Source organism: Leuciscus leuciscus, assembly GCF_965113295.1.
Source record: "Leuciscus leuciscus genome assembly, chromosome: 12".
NCBI classification, from domain to species: Eukaryota; Metazoa; Chordata; class Actinopteri; order Cypriniformes; family Leuciscidae; genus Leuciscus; species Leuciscus leuciscus.
In genome coordinates this window covers 26706477-26727038 of record NC_138736.1, presented here as the reverse complement: position 1 = coordinate 26727038, position 20562 = coordinate 26706477, and the positions used below count along the sequence as shown (strand labels likewise).

The 20562-nt window shown below is 39.4% G+C and overlaps 2 protein-coding genes across 3 annotated transcripts; both read right to left on the bottom strand.

Moving 5' to 3' along the window:
- Positions 1-53: 53 nt before the first annotated feature.
- aste1b (asteroid homolog 1b) lies at positions 54-6816 on the bottom strand. 2 transcript variants are annotated; one of them, XM_082185226.1, is made up of 6 exons: positions 6722-6816; positions 4486-5892; positions 4181-4394; positions 3808-4000; positions 3687-3715; positions 949-1056 (listed from the first exon to the last, which is right to left on the bottom strand). In XM_082185226.1, coding segments are annotated over exons 2-5 (1800 nt in total). In that variant the 5' UTR covers positions 5878-5892; positions 6722-6816; the 3' UTR covers positions 949-1056; positions 3687-3714. The 2 variants fall into 2 exon arrangements, with proteins under 2 accessions (XP_082041351.1, XP_082041352.1); XM_082185225.1 differs by lacking the exon at positions 3687-3715 and having other exon boundaries at positions 54-1056.
- Positions 6817-9258: 2442 nt separating this feature from the next.
- On the bottom strand, positions 9259-20521 carry LOC309510447 (uncharacterized protein). Its single transcript, XM_082185220.1, has 12 exons — positions 18680-20521; positions 17491-17632; positions 16588-16664; positions 16337-16502; positions 16046-16199; positions 14776-14970; positions 14057-14172; positions 13855-13976; positions 12598-12727; positions 12363-12466; positions 11008-11176; positions 9259-10719 (listed from the first exon to the last, which is right to left on the bottom strand). Exons 1-12 carry the CDS (start codon positions 20377-20379, stop codon positions 10402-10404), a joined length of 3393 nt encoding a protein of 1130 aa, XP_082041346.1. The 5' UTR covers positions 20380-20521; the 3' UTR covers positions 9259-10401.
- Between the last annotated feature and the right edge of the window lie 41 nt (positions 20522-20562).

The window sequence follows — 20562 nt, the reverse complement described above, 5'->3', positions numbered from 1 at the left end:
GAGATATGACACTTAAGGAAAGTCTCTTGTTGGCACAAAATGACACTTTCCAATAAAATGGTGTAAACTTTAATAATTTGACTCTTAATTTCAGTATGATTTGACACCAGAGAGCAACAGCAAAGCAGTAAGCAAGAGATTATGTGCCGTTTTCAAACAGAATGACACTGAAGTTCTGTACTCACACATTCAGGATTACAGCGTATTGGATGTAATCTCAAATACAATAATCAAGCATTACATAATTGAGAGGAACCATATTCTGATTAAAAACATTAATGATAATAGCAAATTACATAAGAGCTTCTCTCACAATAAAATTATTCATAAAAAGCAGTAGAGCACCAAAAACATTGGTCCCAAAAGTAAGAGGCATTTGATAATATTCAAAGTCTACTCTTTTTTTCTTAATAAAAGTTCATTCAATTAAATAGTATAAAAGGCTACATTAAATATCATTTTTATGATAGCTGCAAAATAGTTTTAGTGCAAGTAGGCTTAGTGCATAAACAGCTCTCATAGTAAAATATTTTCACATGACACAAATCAAGTGTTGGTAAAACCTACTGTCATCTGAAAAGAGGTACATCCTCAGCCACATCATGAATTTATAAAGTGTAAGGCCGCACAAGAACGTAGATATAGACAATCTCTGAAATTATTTTTTCTACTCTCCCAAATTAGCTTCTCACAAATCTAATCTATCATTTTCCTCTTCCATTTCAAGACCACCACTGCTGACAGCCATCAAAGGTCAACAGTGCAAACCTGTTGTCCAAAGCACTGTCGGAAGACGTCATTCCTCTGCTTCCTCTGCTTCTGTTGCCCCTCCCTCCTCCTCCATTGCCCCGTCCTCTCCCCCCATGGCTCCTCCCTCTTTGCCCCCCTCCTCCTTCTCTACCCTTGCTCGCTGCTGATAATGCAGGACCTGTTAACGCCTCTAGCAAGATGGAATAGAGCTGCCAAGCAACAGAGTCCCCAGCAAGCAGAGACTCGCACTGGTGACCCCCTCTTATGGCAGCCTCAAGACCATGCAGCAGAGTGCCACTGAAAACCCTTTGAGAAAGAGAGAGAGCAATATAATACAATACATATCAAATATACAAATATATATTTTTAGGGTAAATCTGATCATCTGTAAATGTACTGATATTATCAATGTGATTTGTTTTAAGATATTACACACTATTGTAACATTACAGTAACACTTTTCAATAAGATCTCATTTATTAATATTAATGCGTTAACTAACAAACTAACAGTGAGCAATATATTTTACAGCATTTATTAACCTTTGTTAATGTTAATTCATATAAATGTTCATTTTCATGTTAGTTCACACTTCACAGTACATTAAATAATGTTAATTGATACTTTAAAAAAAATATTAGTAAATTAAATTTGGAAATGAACATGAACTAAGATTAATAAATGGTTTAGAAGGGTATTTTTTTAGTTCATGTTAACTAATGTTAACAAATGAACCTTATTGTAAAGTGTTACCAACATTACTAAAAAAGCAATATTGGAATGTTATTGAAAATACTATGAATGTATACTATTATTACTTTATATTATATTAAATGAGTTTATATGATTATATATACACATTGATGAACTAAAACATTATGACCAGTCACAGGTTAAGTGAATAGTGTTGATCTTCTCCTAACAAGCCACATATTAAGGTTTGGGTTGATTAGATGGTAATTATTAATCCTGTAATCAATGTGTTGGATGTTGGAGAAATGGACAGGAATAAAGATTTAAGCGACTTTGATAAGGGCCAAATTGTTATGGCTAGGCAACTGGGTCTGAGTATCTTTTGGGTTGGTCCTGGTCAGCAGTGGTGAGAACATGCCAACAGTGGACTGAGAAGGGACAAACCACAAACAGGTGTCCAAGGCTCATCGATGTAGGGGACTTCAGTACCTCTTCAGTACCTCATTGGCCTACATTGTAGGCCAATGAAGGCTATCTCGTCTGGTCCGAGCCAACAGAAGGTCTACTGTGGCACAAGTCACAGACAATTTTAATGATGGTTATGGGAGGAATGTGTTACAACACACTCTACTGTGTATGGGGCTGCATAGCCACAGACCAATCAGAGTGCCTATGATGACCCCTGTCCACAGTCGAAAGCGCCTGCAATGGGCACGCAAGCGTCGGAGCTGGAGCTTAGAACAGTGGAAAAGGTTGTCTGTTCCTGATGAGTCCTATTTTCTTTTACATCACGTGGACGGCCGTGTACGTGTGCTCCGTTTACCTGGGGAAGTGATGGCACCAGGATGCAGAGACGATGATAAGCCGGTGGAGGGAGTGTGATGCTCTGGGAAATGTTCTGCTGGGAAACCCTGGGTCTGGCCATTCATGTGGCCGTAAATTTGACACATGCCACCTACCTAAACATTGATGCAGGTACACCCTTTCAAGACAATGGTGTTCCCTGATGGAAGAGGCCTCTTTTAGCAGTATAATGCACCCTGCCAGACATTGTTCAGGAATGGTTTGAGGAACATGATGAAGAGTTCAAGGTGTTGCCCTGGCCTACAAATTCACCAGATCTCAATCCAATCTGTGGGTTGTGCTAGACCAGAAAGTTTTACCGTCTCAACCTCGCAACCTACATGACATCTTTCAGAGATCTTGGAGAGTCCACGAGTCGGTGGGTCAGCGCTGTTTTGGCAAGCATATTAGGCATATTGGTCATAATGTGTTGGCTCATCGGCGTGTATATATATGTATATACTGTGTTCCAAATTATTATGCAAGTGACATATCAGTAGGATTTCAGTACAAAACGTTTCTCTTTGTGAGCTTTGGTTAGAGGTGGCTGAAATGCAACTTTATGCACAACTGCCTGCCAGCATGGAGAGGTTCTTGAGACTCCAGAGACATCAGCAGCTTCAAATACCTGTTTGCTGCTCAACAGTGGATTTTGTTATAGCGGTCCTTTTAATAGAATATATTTTTGACAGGAACTTTCCTTAATAAGCCTTTATCTGACCGAGTTCTCTTGTGCTGTAAATTGCACACAAATTTTATGATAGTTCGATATTCTCCATTCAGTTTTCACACAATAATAGTTGTTTTCATTCCTTTTGCATAACATTGCACAAACATTCATGCTTTTCATCTTTAGAAAGATCTTTCTTCCTCCCCATATTGCATGAGAACTGTGACTTGCTTATTAATGTGTAACAACCTCTTTACATTTACATTTATACATTTGGCAGACGCTTTTATCTAAAGCGACAAACATTGCATTTCAAGGTACACATTTTACATTCTTATCAGTTCTTGCTTTCCCTGGGAATCGAACCTATGACCTTGGTGTTGCAAGCGCCAACGCTCTACTGTTTGAGCTACAGGAAAACAAGTAAGGTTTAAGTAGCATTTCGATTTACTCATTTTAAGTAGACCTAGCAAACTATTTAACAAACCTGTCTGAGATTGATACCAGTTCTCAAAAAAAAAAAAAAAAAAAACTTTCTTTAAAATATTTAAATCTGAATGTTTATCGTACTGAAATCCTACTGATATGTCACTTGAATAATAATTTGGAACACAGTATGTATGTATGTATGTATGTATGTATATATATATATATTATATTTCACAGTATATATGTGATTATGTACAATTACGTTACGTACAATTATGATAAAAAAAACTGTATTTTTCACCTCAATATTGTACTCTTTTTACTGTAAATCTGATGAATAAAGGAGATGATGATTTAATCAAAACAGCAAGGATGAGAACTACAAAATGTTTCAGTGGGGTCATTTTATGGCCATACCATACCAGGAGCATTGAGGTTCAGGTAGTGGGAAACAAAGTAACTGGTTCAGGGCCATCGCCACCCACATGCAGGACTGCCATTGGCTGAGCAAATGGGCCACACCCATATCTAGGCCCCTCCTTTGTCCTGGAATGACCCTCAGCTGAGATAATCGCTGACATACAGAAGCAGAAGCTTTGCAGCCAAACAGTGGGTCTGCAAGATAGAGAGAGCAAAACAATATGGCTCAAGGTGATTAAAGCTCTAAAACTAAAGTTGTCAAGTTGATAAGCAAGTAAAGTAAATGCACATGTATTTTTTAAAAATGTATGTCAATATCTCTTCTACATCTCAAACCATACACCTGAGACAGATGTTGAGTAAAAAAGGGATCACCATTAGGATGGGCCCTTCTCCAGCTGAGTTCTCCATACACCATTCCCAGCAATACGGCCTGAAATAGAGGGTGACTGGGCTTTGGTTTACAGTTATTCATCCAGAAATACGTCACACACACTGGAAGGCAGAGGTGAGGGGGTAATGGCTGTAAAATGTGGTCCATCACACCCAGTGTTCCCAACAACACCTGCAGCTTCACTTGTGCAGACGCCTAAAATAAAAAAAAAACAAATAGGAGATTGGACAATTGGAGGAGCGTTTATGCAGACAAAGTATATTTACATGCAGAAAATGTTTCTCACCTTGTCAATAGTGGTAAGTTTCAGTTGTGACACAGAGTTGGGTCGGTCAACCTCCACAGTGTTTTTCTTTAGATTCAGTTCATGTCTGTCATACTCATCAACACATGGGGTGTCACACTGTTGTCCTCCTTTACCCTGAGATTGTCTGTTAAGGTCTCCTCTTCCCCTTCCTCTTCCTCTTCCTCTCTGGGTGACTGCCTGTGGCGTTTGACTGCCCTGTCTTGCCTTTTCAAGCAGCAGGCTGTAGATGGTCTTTCGGATACTCAGTGAGGTTGTATGACTACTAGGCAGGTTACTATTCTCCACTTGCGCAACCAGCAGAACCTTCTGGAGTACAAGCACATCCAAGACAAAAGAGGACAGCTTACCTGATGCAACCATCCTTAGAAGCCACTCGGGCTGAGAAACCAGTGCCGCTGGGAGCCCCTGGGCATCTGGAAGTGCAGGTTGAGGACTTGAGAAGTATTGAGCCAAACTGCTATTATGAGGAAGCTGGTAGTCCTGCATTCCTGTAGAGAGCTGCGTACGCAAGTTTCCTTTCTGTTGTCCACCCAGAATCTCCAGAACTTCCTCCAGAGCATCTACTGGGCTGGTAAACTGAGACAGCCAGAGCAAAAAGCCCCCGATTCGAGGACTGGAACTACGCCCGGTCTTCCGACCAGATGGTACTCTTTCAAGCTCCACGCGGCTGAAAAAAATCTCGGTTATTTTGCCAGTTGTGTAGTCGTTCCCAGTGATGACGGCAAATAGAGGGAGGAGATGCTTGTTCATGTGGTTGAAATGTGAGCAGAAGCGGTTCACGGTGTAACGCTGGGCAGGGATGTAGCGTTCTGTGGCTTTACCGCTAACATTATTCCATTGGAAGAATGAAAATGGTAGGTAGCCACCTATCAGGTCGAAGATGTAGAAGTCACTGTCGTTGGTCAGAACTGGACATCCCCAGTGTTTGGCAAGAGAGGCTATCTCAAAATCAGCTTCGGAAATGCATTGCACTAAGGGCACGCCAAGCTCGCCAAGGACCTGTTTGAAGACTTCACAGACAAGCAGAGGGAGAACGCAACCGTGAGATCCTCTGGAAAGAGAGTGAGCCTCTCGGATCTTGCTTTGGGTTCGTTCCTGCAGCGTTTTGAACTTCTTGTCCGTCTGATCCATTCCACCATCTATCACGACGAACGGCTGCACACTGCATTCAAAAAGTGCTGCAAAAAACTGTCGAACCAACTCCGCAAACATGTCGTAGTCTCCACCCCGTGCTTGATCCAATCCAGAGTTGAAATACAATCGAAAATACAAGCTACACCCATCAATCACAAGGCGACAGTCTCGCAGTCTCGTATCTGTGAAGAATTGACGATTTCCTTCCACAAAGCTTGTAAGTCCATGAACCCCCATGATGTCACAGAAATGCTGTAAGCGAAACAAAAAAGGTTGTTAGCCAAGCGACATTTTAAAACAAACTACACAATATAATGCTTGTTTTTGCTGAAGTGTAATGAATAACAAAATGGGACAGTTCATTTGAATGTATTCCCTCATTACTGAAGGATCTATGGATTCTTAATAGTAACCTGTGTATGTAGCTTAAAAACAGTGAACATACATCTAACTTTGTAATGTGTGCTTTCGCCTACATTGCCTAAATTACACCTAATATAAAACAATATAACAGAAATAAAAAAAGTCATACAAGTAAGGTAAACATGGTTGATTGCCAAGTCATAATTTCATAAAAATACAGTGGATTCTACGTTACTAAAGAATTCCTTTTGTAGATCAATAAACTCCTGGATGTCAATAAATGTGCATTTACATTGTAAGACAATTTATTGTACTTATTTTGTATCGGACATTTTAAGTTTCATCATCTATCAAGTTGATTTTATGTGTCTAATTCAATCACTGTGAATAACTTTTGAAAGTTAATACTTCGAACCAAGAACCAAAATGTTTTTTTTTTTTGTTTTTTTTTTACATAGCATGTAAGGTTGTAAATTAATACTAATAGTGCATTTGGAGCCGTTACCGGCAAATACATATTTATGTTTTATTGGCTAATTTTTCACTTGACTGCGACGTGCCTTACACATAGTGCCTTTCTGCACAAGTTTTAAATAAGAAACCAATGGTGCCGTCTATTTTATACAACAAGCACCAGTGCAACATCTAAACAGCGCATGAGTATTATTTTCTTTCAGTATTGGTGTTTAATCAAATATATTTTAATTGTCATACTCACCAGTATGCTGTTAATTTATCACGCCGTGTTTACTTCCTTTTAGCTCAGCTTCGCGTTTTGTTCTTCTTTTGTTTTTGTTTTTGGGTGAGACAGAGCATTAGCGCCACCTATTGCAATGGACATTATCAATGGTTGACAGAAGAGGGCACTGTTTTACCGCTCTCAGCGCTCTGCAATATCAAAAATAATTCGAAAAGCTCAAATTAAACATCAAAAAAAGCTTTTATTTGTAATTATTTTAACCTTAAAATAGAAAACGTAAACATGTCAAGAAAAATAATTTAATTTGCCATGGGAGGAATTAAAAGACCATAAAAACCATAACAGTTTGTTATCCAAACACATCAGTCTGGTCGTCACTCAAAGCTATTGTCTTTAGAACATGTAGATTATTTGTCAACTAGACCTACTGTAGGCTACTTTTACGTGTATAAAGTATACGTTTTGTTACTTTTCTGTCCTCAAACATCCTCTTTCAATGTATGAAGATGCCAAGATCTTTGTGTTTCACAGAATGAAGAAAATGGGTTGGCAACATTGAAGAGTAGCCTTCTCTGACCCAGTCATTCAGTATGTAAAAAAATAAATAAAAAATGCCATTGGAGCTTTCCAGTAGTCGTGAATGCAGACAGCCATCAATACCAGTATGCAACTTCTGTTGCCATATTGGTGTTCTTTCTATTTTTTGTGCCAATGTCTACATGGCCAAGCTTTTGCCGTCTACTCAATGTGCTTCACAATTGCCATTTCGTCCATTATTAGAGCACATGGCGTTTCCTGTCCCTAGGCCTTTGCTGCAGATGTTTATAAGCTAGTTCCTCTTCACTGAATCAAGAATCTCTTACGTTGCTGCTGCACCATCTCCTTATCGAGGATGGGTAAGGCAACCCCATTAAGTCGAAGGTCTCTCTGACATAATTGTACGCCTTAGCTGAATAGAATTGTGAGTGCAAACGACTTAAGAGCTGGGTTATATTATGAAAGAGCTTTCTTTCTCTTCAGGATTTGTGCACATCAGGACAGTTTTCAAGAATAAATGCTCCATTATCTGTCGTTCTGATTTTTTTTGTGTGTGTGTGCTTCTGTTATTAATATGGTATTTTCTGATTGTTTTAAGCAATTTTCCAGTGAGGGTCTTTGGACTTCCAAAGCTGTGCTCATTGGGTTTTGAAGCATGATTGTGGTGACTTTATTGTGGTGTCAGAAGTGTCCTCACTGCAAGGACACAGTCATTGGTTTCCCTTAACACAGGCTGCGTCTTTCTGTGGATATGTTCAAAAACAAGGTTTTAGTTTTTAGAAATTATTTTCTCGTTCTCTGTTATATAGGCTACTTCTCTTACACTCTCTGTCTAAATTAAGGTGAACGACACCAAAGAGGCAACCCTACTCTCTTAGAGTTCCAGCCAAAAGGCCAAATTGATATCAGTAATTGAGCCATTGAAAGCTTTCATAGCACTAAAGGATAAAAAAATAAAAAAAACCTGTATAAATGACTTCATCCGCAGAATGCAAAGGGAAAATTGTTGGTCATTTCCATGCAGTGGATGGGTATTGGCTTTTATGAAGCGTCAAATCAGATTGCAAAAGAGGTCCGTTCAACTTGAACCACATTCCAGAATTTCTGAAGCCATTGTGGGATGTGAGACTGAAATATAAGTCATTTTTCACTTTGAAAAGTAAGTATGTGGACATCATGACGTTTGGTCATGAGACTAGCTAGAAAACATCATTGGTTCATTCCCATTACATACAAACTGAGATTTATTCCCATTCCATTTATCATTCACTTATGTTATATGGCAAAAAACTAAAAAAAAAAAAAAAAAAAAAAAAAAAAAAAAAAACACTGTATGAATAGGCCTACTAATGTATTTTGTGTTACACAAAAAGAGACCATCTAAAAGTGTCCGATGTTGTCACTATTGGACTTTTTTTTTTTGTCGAGACTCAACTCTTGCCTTGTAGAAGAAAAAACAACAAATTTGCACTTAAATGACTAAAATCACATCCTTTGATTAACTTTAGGCTGCACAGCGGGTCCTCTTTGAGCTTGTGGAGCCCTCTGTCGGTAGGGAATAGAAATATGGAATAATGGAATAATGAATCCAGTCATTGAAGATAAGTAGTTGGCACCATAAACGATGATATATAATTTTTTTTACTATTACTAATACTGTATACATCTTTAGGACAAGTTAAGCAGAAAATAACATGCTTTGATATATCATAAGATAAAAAGTAATAATTATGAAAAAAGGCAAAATTATGAGATACTAAGTATTAATTATAATCTAAAAACTGGAAATTATTTCAGAAAAAGTAGAAATTTCAACATATTAAATTATAATTGAGACGGTCGAAGCTGAAAAACTCGAAATGTAACCATAATTATGACTGCATTTCAATTATGACAAAAAGTCAATTATACATCAATTTTATCTCATAATTTGGCTTTATCTCATAAGACTATGACATGATTTAACAAAGCATGCTTTTTTCTTGTGTGGCAGGAAGTAAATACGCATCAAGCTAAAGTAGTTCTCATTTATGTGTTTATTCCTTTTATTACGTCTGCATTGAGAACATCATGTCCGTTTTGAATAGAACTTCCAATTACTTTAATCTTCTTGTGTTTTGTTGTATTCTCCTACAAAATGATGTTTTTATTCACCAACACTACCCCCTAATGCAGCAATAGACCTGTCTAAATCACACACACACTCTCTGATCACTCTTTCTTTAACGTAATACACACACACACACACACACACACACACACACACACACACACACACACACACACACACACACACACACACACACACACACACACACACACACACACACACACACACACACACACACACACACACACACACACACACACACACACACACACACACACACACACACACACACACACACACACACACACACACACACAGCATGTCATTTGGAAATCAAAAGCATACTTCTTGTGTTGAGCTCACAAAGGAGGAAAGACAAAGGTAACGTCTAGAGAGCATGTAACAGATTTTAAATGCTATGATTCATCGGCAGTATGCATACATCTCCACGGGATACATACAATACAACACATGAATAAAGTAACTAAGTCACAGAAAATGATCACAACGAGTGTAATATGTAGTGCCTTTATAAGGAGATCAATAACTAAGAGCTTTCAAATGGGGTTCGCCCTACGTTGTCGTCACCTCTTGATCGGAAAAAATGGTTAGAGCTCGAAATGTACTGATTGGACTAAAACGCAAAATGACAGACTGACATAGTTAGCAGGAGAAAAAGCTTTAGACAGGTCCAAAAAATGAATAAACAACAGAGAAACAGACACCATCTGTTCTTTTTGGGGATAACAGCAGTCAGTTCAAACAGCATCTGTAACCGGGGGCAGGCTGGTGAAGAAGACTTGAAATGATGCATGAGGAAGGACCAGAGATGCTCAATAGGGAAACTGGGCTGTTATTGGGCAAATGAGTGAGGGTTTGAGGGAAGATTATAAATAATAGGCTCTGTGGTTTCATGTAAGGCTCCAGAGGATTCAGGGTAAGGGCACAGGATGTAAGGACACACGGTGCTCATGGTTAGATAAATGGGGAGGACAGGGTCGTGGTTTCATTTTCATATTAGAGCAGGAAAAACGGCCGGACAAATAATGCGCTATGATAACGGAGAGGATGAGTATAAGGAAAGGGGAAGTGTGGGAGAATCCTGAGCTGTAGAGACTGTCGTCGGGGTGGCTGGTTTGCAGGACAGCGTGTGAAGAGTGGTTCGCTCGGTGCCTGAGTGCTGCTGAGGTGGCTGAGGGGTCCTCGGGGAGAGCTCCAGGCTGCCCACAGAGATGCCTGAGTCCGTGCTTTGGCTGCGGCCGCTGGCGGTGCACGGGTCCTCGTCAGGCTCCGCCTCTTCCTCCTCCTGCAGCCACTGAAGTTCCGACTCCTGCAAGGGGAACGACCGGCGTTCCCATGGCAGCACAGCCTGCAAACGCAAAAGAGGATGATGATGATGATTCATTGAGGTTTTCAACTCCAAAACCCTGGGTTTATTATATGCATTCATATTCTAGTACAATGTAAAGAATATTAAACATATACATCTTTCAAGAATCACAAACAGCCCCCAAAAGCAGACTTGAGGATTTTATGAAAACAGCAGACATTTTTTTTTAACTAAAGAATGTTCTACCAGCTAAATAATTGCCATGGTTACAGCAATAATGAAGTTTAATAGAACATCAAGTCCTCTTCCATACACACACACACACACCTGCTGTTCTTCCTCAGCCTGGCTGAAGGGATCCTCCGCTCCAGTACAGAAGGGGCTGCGTGGCGAGACGTCTCCTTCTGCAAAATGACTCTGCCTGGAGTCTGGAGAGCCAGGTGTCTGCTCATATCCCCTGGAGCTCTTCCCATCCCCATGGAAGGAGGAAGAAGATCTGAGGGAGGAAGTCAAGCAGAGAGTGAAATCTCAAGCAGTGACCGCAGCGTCCTGCAGTTTCACATGCTATACTTAATCTAAAACAAGAAAAGTAGTTTGTTGAGGGTTGGTTTGTAGGGAAGGACTACATGCCTGCGCACATATATATAATCAAACGCGCATCCCTATAGACTGAACTCATAATATGCATGTGCACGCCATCAGCGTTCTCACAGGTTTGCGTTTTTAAAATTTGCATAGAGAGTTAAAAAGGTGTTGTGTTAGAGGCCCCTAAGTTAATAACTAATGATCGTTGCGACGGATGTGAATCAGTCAAAACTAAATTTAGCTGGACAATAACTTTATTCTAGAGCTGCTATAAAGCCAAAACTATCTCTGTTACTTTAATTTCCTATTTCACTAAAAATTTCACTTTTAACCTACAGCCTTGATGTTGAAAAGGTTCATGTGTAAATTATTTGCTAACTACACAAATTTACATATTTTATTAACTTAACTTAAGAGTTCTAATACACTAGCATTGAGAAGTTTGGGGTCAGTAAGAAGTTTTGAAAAGTCTCTTATTTGATCAAAAGACCGTAAAAACAGTAATATTGTGAAATATTACTACAATTTAAAATAGCCATTTTCCATTTTAATATATTTAAAAATATAATTTATTTCTGTGATGGCACAGCTGAATTTTCAGCATGATTACTCCAGTCTTCAGTGTCAAATGATCTTTCAGAAATCATTCTAAGCTAATTTGCTGCTCAAGAAACATTTCTTATTATTATCAATGTTGAAAACAGTTGTGCTGCTTAATGTTCATAGAAACCGTAATGCATTTTTTTCAGGATTAATAGAAAGTGCAGCATTCATTTGAAATATAAATATTTTGCAACATTTCTGATCAATTTAATACATCCTTGCTGAATAAAAGTATTGATTTATTTGTATTTTTATGTTAATACATTTTTTTTGCCTTTATTTTTGAACTTGCATCATCCTCATGAGACCTGTGGCTTTATGTTGGTGAAAGTGAACTAATTGACAAACCAGCACTAACTATTTTTTCCAAATAAACAGCATTTTGAAAGATTTCATTACAAAAGATCCCTGTTTAAAAAACATTACTCTGACAAAGACACCAGTTTAAACATTCTCCATCACATATGCTTTTCTTTCACACAAATTATTCTGACCTGCCCCGGCGACGTCTGCGAGCCCAGCTCCCCCAGCGACTCCTCTCTCGGCTCTCACACACTGCATGGCGGCTCAGAAACAGAGATTCAGAGAGATCCTCCACCTATAGTTACATTATAAACAAGTATAGAGTGATCACTTTGAATGGTCGAGAAAACCAAGAGATAAAATACCAAGTGTCTTCATGAGAAAGATTGTAAAGAAAATCCCTCCAAAAAACTTAAGTATACACACCTCTTCCTCCTCCTCATTGTCCAGTCCTTCCCCATTGGGCTGGTGCTGTATGTTATTGTAATTCAACGACAGGGCATGTGGGCCCTCCTGGTATTTAGAGACCCCTGAGAGAGAGTCCAGCTCTCTCCAGCTAAACACAAGACATAGTTACACATTTTTCATCAGAAACCAAAATACTTAACAATAGTGCTATACTAATATATCAGCCAACATTTTAAGATGATCAACATCAGCCATAAAAATCTGCTGGCTTGGCCAATTACAGGGTTCGTACAGATACTGTAAAATTAAATTCCAGGACTTTCAAGGACTTCAAGCACTACTTTTGGGGTTTTCAAGGACTGAGATCTCACATATCAAACAATATCTTTAAAAAAAAATTTTTTATAAATAAATAAAAATAAACTAATAAAACAAAATGGTACAAATAATAAAGTGCATCACATGCAATGACAGTGGAAACTTTAATCATTGAAAGGATACTATGACAAAGATATCGCTTTCCTTATTTAAACTGATTTATTTCCATGAATATATGATTGACCTGAAGAATGAAAGCTGTATCATATATGTGGATATATGAGCAATAAATATCACGCTCATAGCTATGCAAAATGGCTCTATATTAGACAGGCTGCAGCATTAATTTTGTGTGAAAAGATTCTTTTATCAATAAAATTAAACACTAATTTTACATATATTGTCTTTCAATAATTCAAGCACTTTTCAAGTACCTTTTCTTAAATATAGCTGTTTTCAAGGGATTTCCAGGACTTCAATTTCAAAAAGTAAAATTCAAGTACTTTAAACGAACCCTGCAATTAACAGACACAACAGTTCCTAATTCTCTCACATACCAAATCTAATAACAGCCACATTTTCCCATTTTCAGAAATGTATTAGTGGTATCAATATACTATCCTGCTCTCCTCTCATGTTATCAGTATCAGCCACTGAAAACCCATATCAGTAAGCTAGTAAGTTCTTTTCTTTCTTTAAGCTTCCTGGATCTAGTTTGGAATGTACCTTTACTACTTTATGAAAGATGGGACACAAGGAAACAGTGGATACTAGGCACAGTGTTTGAATAATTGGTTGGAAATTACTTGAAACCAAAGCTACTTTGCACAATGGCTATCTGACAGAAGGACCACAACTCAAAGCTAAATAATGTAATCACTAATTCTTGTTGTAATATTTTTGAGTAAGTACATATTCTCTGTGCTGGTTTTGGAGTTCTGGTTGCATTATCCGTACCTTGGGGTGATAATTTCCTTGTATTGCAATTTCTGTACTCGTGCTCCTAGTCCAGCCAGGCCCAAAGGCATTACCAGGTTGTCGATGTCAAACGAGCTTTCCGCTCTCCTCCTTCGCAAAGGCTGAGGAACGAGAGAGATTTAAGAAGCTAACAAAGAGAATAGTAAGCTATTGACAATTGACCTTTTTCAGCCTGATTTACCTGAGCAGGTGTATCTGTCGCTGGGGGTGGTGCCGGCAAGATTGGCAAATCTGGAGCTCGTGGATGAAGATAATTTGGAATAATAACACCTCTCTGGCTTCTGCACCCGGAACCACCTGCAAAAGCAATTTTGTTAACTTGAAACAGTAACAAAGGAAGTGGTGTTTTTTTGTGTTTTTTTAAGAAGTCTCTTATCCTCACCAAGGCTGCATTTATTAGACCAAATAATACAGGAAATGCACTAATGTTGTGAAATATTATTACAATTTAAACCAACTGATTTCTATCATAAAATATTTTAAAATGTTATTTATTCTTGTGATGACAAAGCTGAGTCTTCAGTGTCACATGATCCTTCAGAAACCATTCTAATTTGCTGCTCAAATTAATGTTAAAAACAGTTGTCCTATTTTTTTTCCATTTTTGTGGAAACTTTTTTCAGAATTCTTTGATGAACAAAGTTTAAAAGAACAGCATTAATTTGTAATATATATATATATATATATATAAAAACACTTTTTTTTATCAATTTAATGGATCCTTTCTGAATTTAAGTAATAATGTCTTCCAATAAAAAAATAAGAAATAATTTTATATATATATATATATATATATATATATATTTTTTATCTTAGTGATTCCAAACCTTTTAACAGTAGTGTACTATACATTGTATGTGTGTGCTTATTTATATGAGTGTAAATATATATTTCACCTACCAGGTGTGTTAAATAAAGGTGGCAGTGCATTAGGCGGACGGGGACAAACTAGTCGCCTCCTCACTCTCCCAACTCGTCCCTGGCCCCGCCTCCCCAGCCAAGAGGACGCTGATGACATGTCTGTCCACTGCAGTGAATTATGAGAATGGTGCCCGGCCAGCGGGCGTATCCCACAATGCAGTGCGAGGGGTGAATCTGCAATGGAGGAAATTCAAAGCATGAAGCCATTTTATCCACAGTGGCCCCAAAAAGTATAAGTACACTTAATCCACACTTACAGATATTCATGTCATTGCATTTGACAACAAAATATCAAACAAACCAAAATTCACTGCTTTTTAATAAAATAATAGGTATGCTGTTCAAAATTAAGACACTTCTTGGTTGTCAAACGCTACTGGAACATGTTCAGTTATTGTCTTGATGGAACCACACCAGACATGTGTGATTAATTTTTATGAAGTCAGTTATTTTTAACCACTAAAATACACCTTGATTGGTAAAAGTATTTCCAAAAAGGCAGAATAATGTTACAGAAAAGTAAAATTAGTTGCGAGAAAATTCCTTGCATCACTTATTTGCAGATTCTACTTGATTGGATAATTTGTCTATTTAATAAATAAAATAATATAAAATAATTAAAAATAATGCAAATAATGTAAACAATAAGGTCTTATTAATATTAACATTAACTAACAATGAGCAATATATTTGTTACCGTAATGTAAACGAAGGAAACCTTATTGTAAGTGTTACCATATCTATATATTAAATTATAAAACTCTAATTTGTTTTAAGGGTCACTAATGTGAAAGCCACATCTGAGGATAACTTTCAAGGACATCAAATTGACATTTAAAATCTTGTACAGTTTGTACTGTTGAAGTACAAGCTAAATATAGATAGCATAAATTAGATAAATGATATGCAAATTGAGTTCTGTGCTTATAATATATATATATATATTCTACTTGATTGGATAATTTTTTGTCTATTTAATAAATAAAATAATATAAAATAATTAAAAATAATGCAAATAATGTTAACAATAAGGTCTTATTTATTAACATTAACTAACAATGAGCAATATATTTTTTACAGTATTTATTAATCTTTGTTAATGTTAGTTAATACAAATCCAGCTGTTCATTGTTTGTTCATGTTACTTCACAGTGCTAACTAATGTTAACAAATACAACATTTGATTTTAATATTATATATATATAATATTTACTTATCTGCCACATATATATATATATATGGATCTCACCTGATGGCATTGAGAGGACAGGGTGAACGGACATATCGAGCAAAGTCTGCCGCATCCACAGACCCTTCTCCTTGTCTGATGGGGAGCGAGGAGGAGCACCACCACATAACACACACACAGTTTGGGGTTCACACCAACACTGTAACGAAACCGCCTGAGAGGGACACACAAATGCAAGAATTCGGTTTTATTATCCTCAAAGCATAATATAAAATGGAGAGCAGCCGATAATATGAGTTACTTTGCATAACAGAAAGCTAGTAGCAAGGGCAACTCTGAGACTGTCTTCACCTTTGACCCCAGCGCTGTGCAATCTTCCAGGCGAATGAGTCTGTGTCGCCGTTGCCTGAGTAACGGTCGAACCCGTGCAGCAGAAGAAGGTGGACAGGGCACTGTTTGCGGGGAGGTGGGGTCTTCTGACTGCCACTTCCTGTTAGAATCACCAGCAGAGGACAACCTTGGGGGTTGCACAATGGTACATTAAATGTCAAATCCAAAAATCTATCAGTGTGTGTTTTATGCAAGTTAAAAGGTCTACTGACTTGCAGTTGTTGTGTGATGTGGGGGAGGAATTTGATGCTCTGAGTGGTGTGTCAGGCACAGAGTAAGTGGACCGCACCTGGATGAAACATAAAAAGTATAGATGAACACCAATTTGTTTTATTTAATTAATTAAAATAAGCTAAAGTAACACGGTTTTTAACATTTTGTTACAACTTAATTTAATTGTGTTCATTCAACCTAATATATTTAAAACTGAAGTTTACTTAATTCATTTGTGTGAAAACTACATGAATCATTAACAACTAGCTGGGCAGTGGATCTGTAGTTCCCAGCATGCTTTGCAAGGGACTGCATTAGGAGGGTAAATTTAGGGATTAAAGTGTTATTTTATGTTTTCAGTAAGATGTTGTTAGTTAATGTTAATGTTTGTGTTTAATGTTCAGTTATATTAGAAACTTAGAGGACTTTCTGTAATGTTTTTGAATTGTGTGGTTACCATTATGCAGAAGAGTGGTGACTGTGTGTTGTGGGCACTCAGTATACAATATGCATTAAAATCTCACACTTATACCTACATAAGTAATATTTATTGTTACTATATAAAAAGGGGTTTAATTTAATTGAACAAGTATTTCACTTTCATTGGAAGTAACTGTAGAGTCAAGTTAGATAGAATTATAATGTTGGCGATTTTATCTAGTCAGGAAAACAATTTCTCTATTAGGAATTATAATTTTTATAGTCTTGACTAAATGATTTTAAGTTCAAACAACAAGATTACAACAAATCATTTCAAAGTAATTAGATTTTGTTGGAAAAATGTAATTTAATTTTGTGGAAAAGTTTTCCTTAATTTAATTAAGTTCGTTCAACAGCTTATTTTTTTGAGTGATTCAAACAAAACACAATCACCCAAAAACACACATGAATACCCAGAATACCTTTCCCTGTCGTAGATGTGTGTAAAGCTCCGTCAGCGCACGGATCCGATACTCCAGCTCTGATACTTGAGTCTGAAGCCACACCCACCTGCTGCCAAGCCACGCCCTCCTCTCCGCCCACTGCCATTCTTTGCCAGTGACACTGAAAGAGGAGAAAATAAATGCATAATATACGATGTAATGTGTATAAAACATTTATATTACACTTACTTATCTGCCAGATGCTTTTATCCAAAATGACTTACACTGCATTCAACACTAACTATTTTTCTCCTTATTGTGAAGAACATTTAATAATCAGAAGAACCTTTTTTTATCTAAAAGAACTCTGTGCAATGGTAAGGTCCATGGTTAAGGTTCTTCATGGAACCATAAATGCCAGTAAACAAACTTTACTTAACAGTTAAGGTAGCCTATGTTTTATCAGTTCATGTGATCGAAGCCATGACCTTGGCGTTTCAAGCGGCATGCTCTACTGTTTGAGCTACAGAAATGCAAAAAAGCTCTTGCTGAATTGAGGATGAACCATCTTCTGACCCATTTTATTCTCGACAGCCCAGAGAGAAAGTGCTTTGTAGCCTTTTAACGTGGCGGCCATGAATCAATTGCCAGTACAGCATTTATATTGTACAGTACAGTGGTGATTCAAAAGCAACAGCAACATGCAATGACTCATCTTGAATCTTTTTGTACATACGTGTAGGTGTGCATGCATGTATATACAAGAAGGCAGAGTGTTTGAAATAGATAGAAAAGGGTCATTTTTACAGGGATAGTCATTTCCATAATCATTTACTCACCCACATGTCATTCCAAACCCGTATGACTTAATTTCTTCTTCGGAGCACAAAAAAGGATACTTTGAGGAATGTCGATAACCAAACGATTTTGGTTCCTATTGAAACCCACTGAAAAATACACTGGAAGTCAATGGGAACCAAACTGTTACAGGTTTAGAATACACATGAGGGTGAGTAAATGATGACAGCATTTAAATTTCTGGGTGGACGTACTATCCCTTTAACCCTGGATATTTTGTTCCATCACCCTGGGCTTTTGTTTTTCCTTTTCTTTTTTATCTTTGGCATATCATAATGAAGCACTGCTGGCTCCTTTCAAAATTAAAACATTCCTTAGCTCAGGGTTAAGAGAGATTAACCTGGTGCTAAGCGTAATGTGGAAGGCTTACATTGATTTGATTGACAGGGGTCTAAAGCGACGACCCCCGCTCTCCAATCCCTCATCTTCCTCACTGTCACTGTCACCTCCAGAGCTGCTGGCCGTGTGGTCCGAGTCCAGTGCACTCTCAGCAGTCCGGAGGATCTCGCTGCAGCTCCGTGCCAGCCTGCTCAACTCAGTCGAGTTTCTGGACACGGCACTGGGCCTCCTGGGGCAGCTCAACCCCCTGCTCCTGTATAGGCCACACAGTTGCTGTGTGACATGCCTCTCCACCTGCTTCACCTGCACGGCCTGCAGACGCCTCCAGAGGTGTTCGGTACGACCCTCCAGCTCAGCCTGCCTGCGTTCGGCTTCACCCCTCACTGCCTCTATCTGCTCTGTGCTGGGGCCCTCAGTCCCCTCAGCATCAATGCTCACACCTGTACCGTCACTCTTCTGTGGCCCTGGCTCTGTCCCGTTAGGAGGCCCATTAACAGCCTGAGAAGAACTGATAGAGAGGGCACACATGGGCTTTTTTACGCAGTCACGTAGGTCATACTCGGGCTCGGGGGCTTGGGGGGAGGGTTGCGGTGGAAGGCTATTGTGAGGGGCACCGTTTCCGCTGACCCCGTTGTTATGGTTGGCAGAGCTGGCAAGAAAGGAGCGCACCCTGTACAGTCTGACGCGCCCCTTCGCCGTCCTGGATGTGGGCAGCTGGGCATTTTCATCAGGCGGGCACGCTGCAAAAGTCATTTTTTGTGCCCCGGTAGTGTTCTCGCACTGGATGCGACGTAAGGATGTGCGCTTGAAACTCTCGGCAGTGCTCGCGGAGCCCTTCACGTGAGCTTCACCATTGGAACCAACGCGGGCCGCGGCGACCGAGCTGCCGCAGTATGTGCCCGAGAAACACACCCTCTTGGAAACTCGGGTGAAACTGCATCCCCGGCGCTTAATGACCGCGGGGTCGGAATTCCCGTGACCACACCTTGCAGCGGCCGTCATCATCGCGCGTTCGGTCTCGGCGTGCGCCGTGTGTCCTCGTCGGGCTCTCGCGGTGCGCACCGGCGGCAGTCTCACGCTCGGTCTGCGCTCGTCCCTCCGTATGGTAGCGCTCATGAAACATCGCAAACCAGCTCCTTCGTGATCAATATTAATGCTGTTATCCTCGCCCGCTCCAGCGCTTTGTCTACAAAAACGCCCGCGTCCTCCACCGTATTCCCCCGATTCCGCGCATTCGTCTCCCTCCCGTGTGATATCAGCAGCGCCGTTCGTAAAAAATCCGTCCTCGTTCATGATCTGGGCCGGATCCGTAACAACTGAGGTGGCATCGTCCCATTCGCGGAACGCCTGGGCCTCTGCTACGCTGCTCTCCCTGTCTGAGCTCCGCACTGGGGCAGCGCTGGTGGCTGTAGCCGCAGCGGCCGAGCTTCCGTCAACGCTTACGGGCTCACCGCAGCCTCCTCCCCCGCAGCAGCGGCTGGCGCTATGCGGACACCCGGCCCCGCAACTCTCCACTCCAGGCCCGGCTGCACTAGCGCTCATTTTATTCCGATTGCAGTAATAATACATCGCTGTGTCGTTGGCATGGCCGGGTGTGAAGCGACGACATACAACGAAGCTCCGTTTACGTAGTTTTTCGTTTTCGAAAGGAAGACGGGCTTCTCTTTTCACCCGTCTTGCCTTTCCCTGCACTGTTGGCTGTCTCCAACACTCCCTACTCGCACTGAGCATGCGCCATTCACTGGCCCAACCTTCAGTACAGAATTTTAGGGGTATTTCAAAAACTAGTTCCCTGCACTCTCTTTGTTTGTCACACGCTATGGGCTGATATTTATTGCGTGCAGTATTTAAAATAATTATATATTTAAAAATGTACAAGGTTTAATAATCTATTAAACTTGTCTTCAAAAGAAG

Bases quoted from the DNA above. Each gene is read 5' to 3' on its own strand.
- LOC309510447 (XM_082185220.1), bottom strand. From the start codon at position 20,379: ATGCTCAGTGCGAGTAGGGAGTGTTGGAGACAGCCAACAGTGCAGGGA. The intron at 14,173-14,775 runs GTAGGTGAAATA...TTGCTTTTGCAG, and splicing joins ACCTTTATTTAACACACCTG to GTGGTTCCGGGTGCAGAAGC. The intron at 11,177-12,362 runs GTCAGAATAATT...TTCCTCCCTCAG, and splicing joins CGCAGACGTCGCCGGGGCAG to ATCTTCTTCCTCCTTCCATG.
- aste1b (XM_082185225.1), bottom strand. From the start codon at position 5,877: ATGGGGGTTCATGGACTTACAAGCTTTGTGGAAGGAAATCGTCAATTC. The intron at 4,395-4,485 runs GTGAGAAACATT...TTTTTATTTTAG, and splicing joins AACTTACCACTATTGACAAG to GCGTCTGCACAAGTGAAGCT. The intron at 4,001-4,180 runs GTGATCCCTTTT...TCTATCTTGCAG, and splicing joins GAGAAGGGCCCATCCTAATG to ACCCACTGTTTGGCTGCAAA.